Raw genomic sequence first — 1,442 nt, forward strand, 5'->3', positions numbered from 1 at the left:
TTTTTTTTTTTTGAGACAGAGTCTTGCTCTGTCACTCAGGCTGGAGTGCAGTGGCATAATCTTGGCTCACTGCAACCTCTGCTTCCCGGCTTCAGGTGATTCTCCTGCCTCAGCCTCCTGAGTAGCTGGAATTACAGGCATGCACCACCACGCCTGGCTAATTTTTGTATTTTTGGTAGAGACAGGGTTTCTCCATGTTGGCCAGTCTGGTCTCGAACTCCTAACCTCAGGTGATCCACCTGCCGCAGCCTCCCAAAGTGCTGGGATTACAGGCATGAGCCACCAGGCGCCCGGCCAGGCCTCTCTATTTGGGTCACTGCCCCCTTCAGGCAGCCCTGGTTTTCACGCCTGGGCTAGCTCTAGCTTCCTCACATTTCCAAACCAATCCCCAAAGTATCTTTTTTGAGCTGCCAAAGAGGCTCCTGAGACTTTGTTAGGAGAGATGTAATATGTGTTAATTGTCCCTGATCATTTCCTGAACTCATTATGTAATCCAGACAAAAAGCTGTACTTGTAAATAACAGTTGCTGAGCTTGCTCTCACCTTCTCCTTCTCTCCCCTCTTAGCAGAGTGGGAGAAGTCTGGAGGACATCATGGTTTCCACACCCCAAACTCCGACCCATGGTGCTCTGGCTAAATTCCAGACAGAGGTAACTTATGCAAGTGTTAACTTTCTGGGTGTGTTTTGAGAGTGAGGGGCATCCCCGTGTGTTTCAGGAGTTAAACATCAAGAGCTGATGCTGCTAGGCCTGTTTGCTGGTGTCACACACTAAAAGGCATTTGAGGCAGGTAGTTGGGGGAGGCAGCAATTTTACTGGCAGTAAGCGAAGCCTGTCCTGGTGCCAGGTAGGTATTATCTGGTGCCATGGGTCCAGCCTTCTTTCCCATCTAAGAAATAAAGGCCCAGCTAGCTCCAGCTTCCCCCAGGGGAGGAGACTGATAAGTAGCATGAGATTGTGTCTCAGGAGCCCTTCCTCTCAGGTTTCTGACAACCGAGCTAGGAGGGATCTGCCTTCTCTTGCCTTTGCTGAGTTCCCTTTGTTGGGTGAGACCCAGCTTCCCTCCTCCTTGGGGTTCTGGTTGACCTGCTCTGCCCTTAAACCCAGTTTTGCTTTTAATTTTCCCCAGTATTTTTTCTCTGCTGTAGCTCCACAGATCCACCAGTCCATTTCAGATCCAAAGCAGCAAATACTCTCTGGATTCGAAGCATGTATTAATGTAAGAAGGTTAATTGTTAAAGCTAGAAGCATCCCAAATAAAATATGACTGGTTTCAAAATGGCTAAGCCACTCTGGAAGCCTATAAATATATGCGGTGGATCCCTACCCCTAAGACTTTTTGAGTCTGTTACAAAAAATAAGCTTGGATAGCCTTCTGCTTCAATGAAGTTAAAGTCAGGAACTGATTTTATTTTATTTTATTATTTTATTTTATTTTATTTA

General features: G+C 46.8%; 1 protein-coding gene across 1 annotated transcript in view; it reads left to right on the plus strand.

The window, feature by feature from the left end:
* Positions 1-1,442, plus strand: part of LOC105510405 (chromosome unknown open reading frame, human C17orf53) — a 43,207-nt gene that overhangs the window by 21,339 nt on the left and 20,426 nt on the right. The window contains exon 4 of the mRNA XM_011940166.1: positions 567-650. Within this exon, the coding sequence (XP_011795556.1) occupies positions 567-650 (84 nt within the window). The remainder of the gene's footprint in view (positions 1-566; positions 651-1,442) is intronic.

Source organism: Colobus angolensis, unplaced genomic scaffold, assembly GCF_000951035.1.
Source record: "Colobus angolensis palliatus isolate OR3802 unplaced genomic scaffold, Cang.pa_1.0 Scaffold187, whole genome shotgun sequence".
Classification (NCBI taxonomy): Eukaryota; Metazoa; Chordata; class Mammalia; order Primates; family Cercopithecidae; genus Colobus; species Colobus angolensis.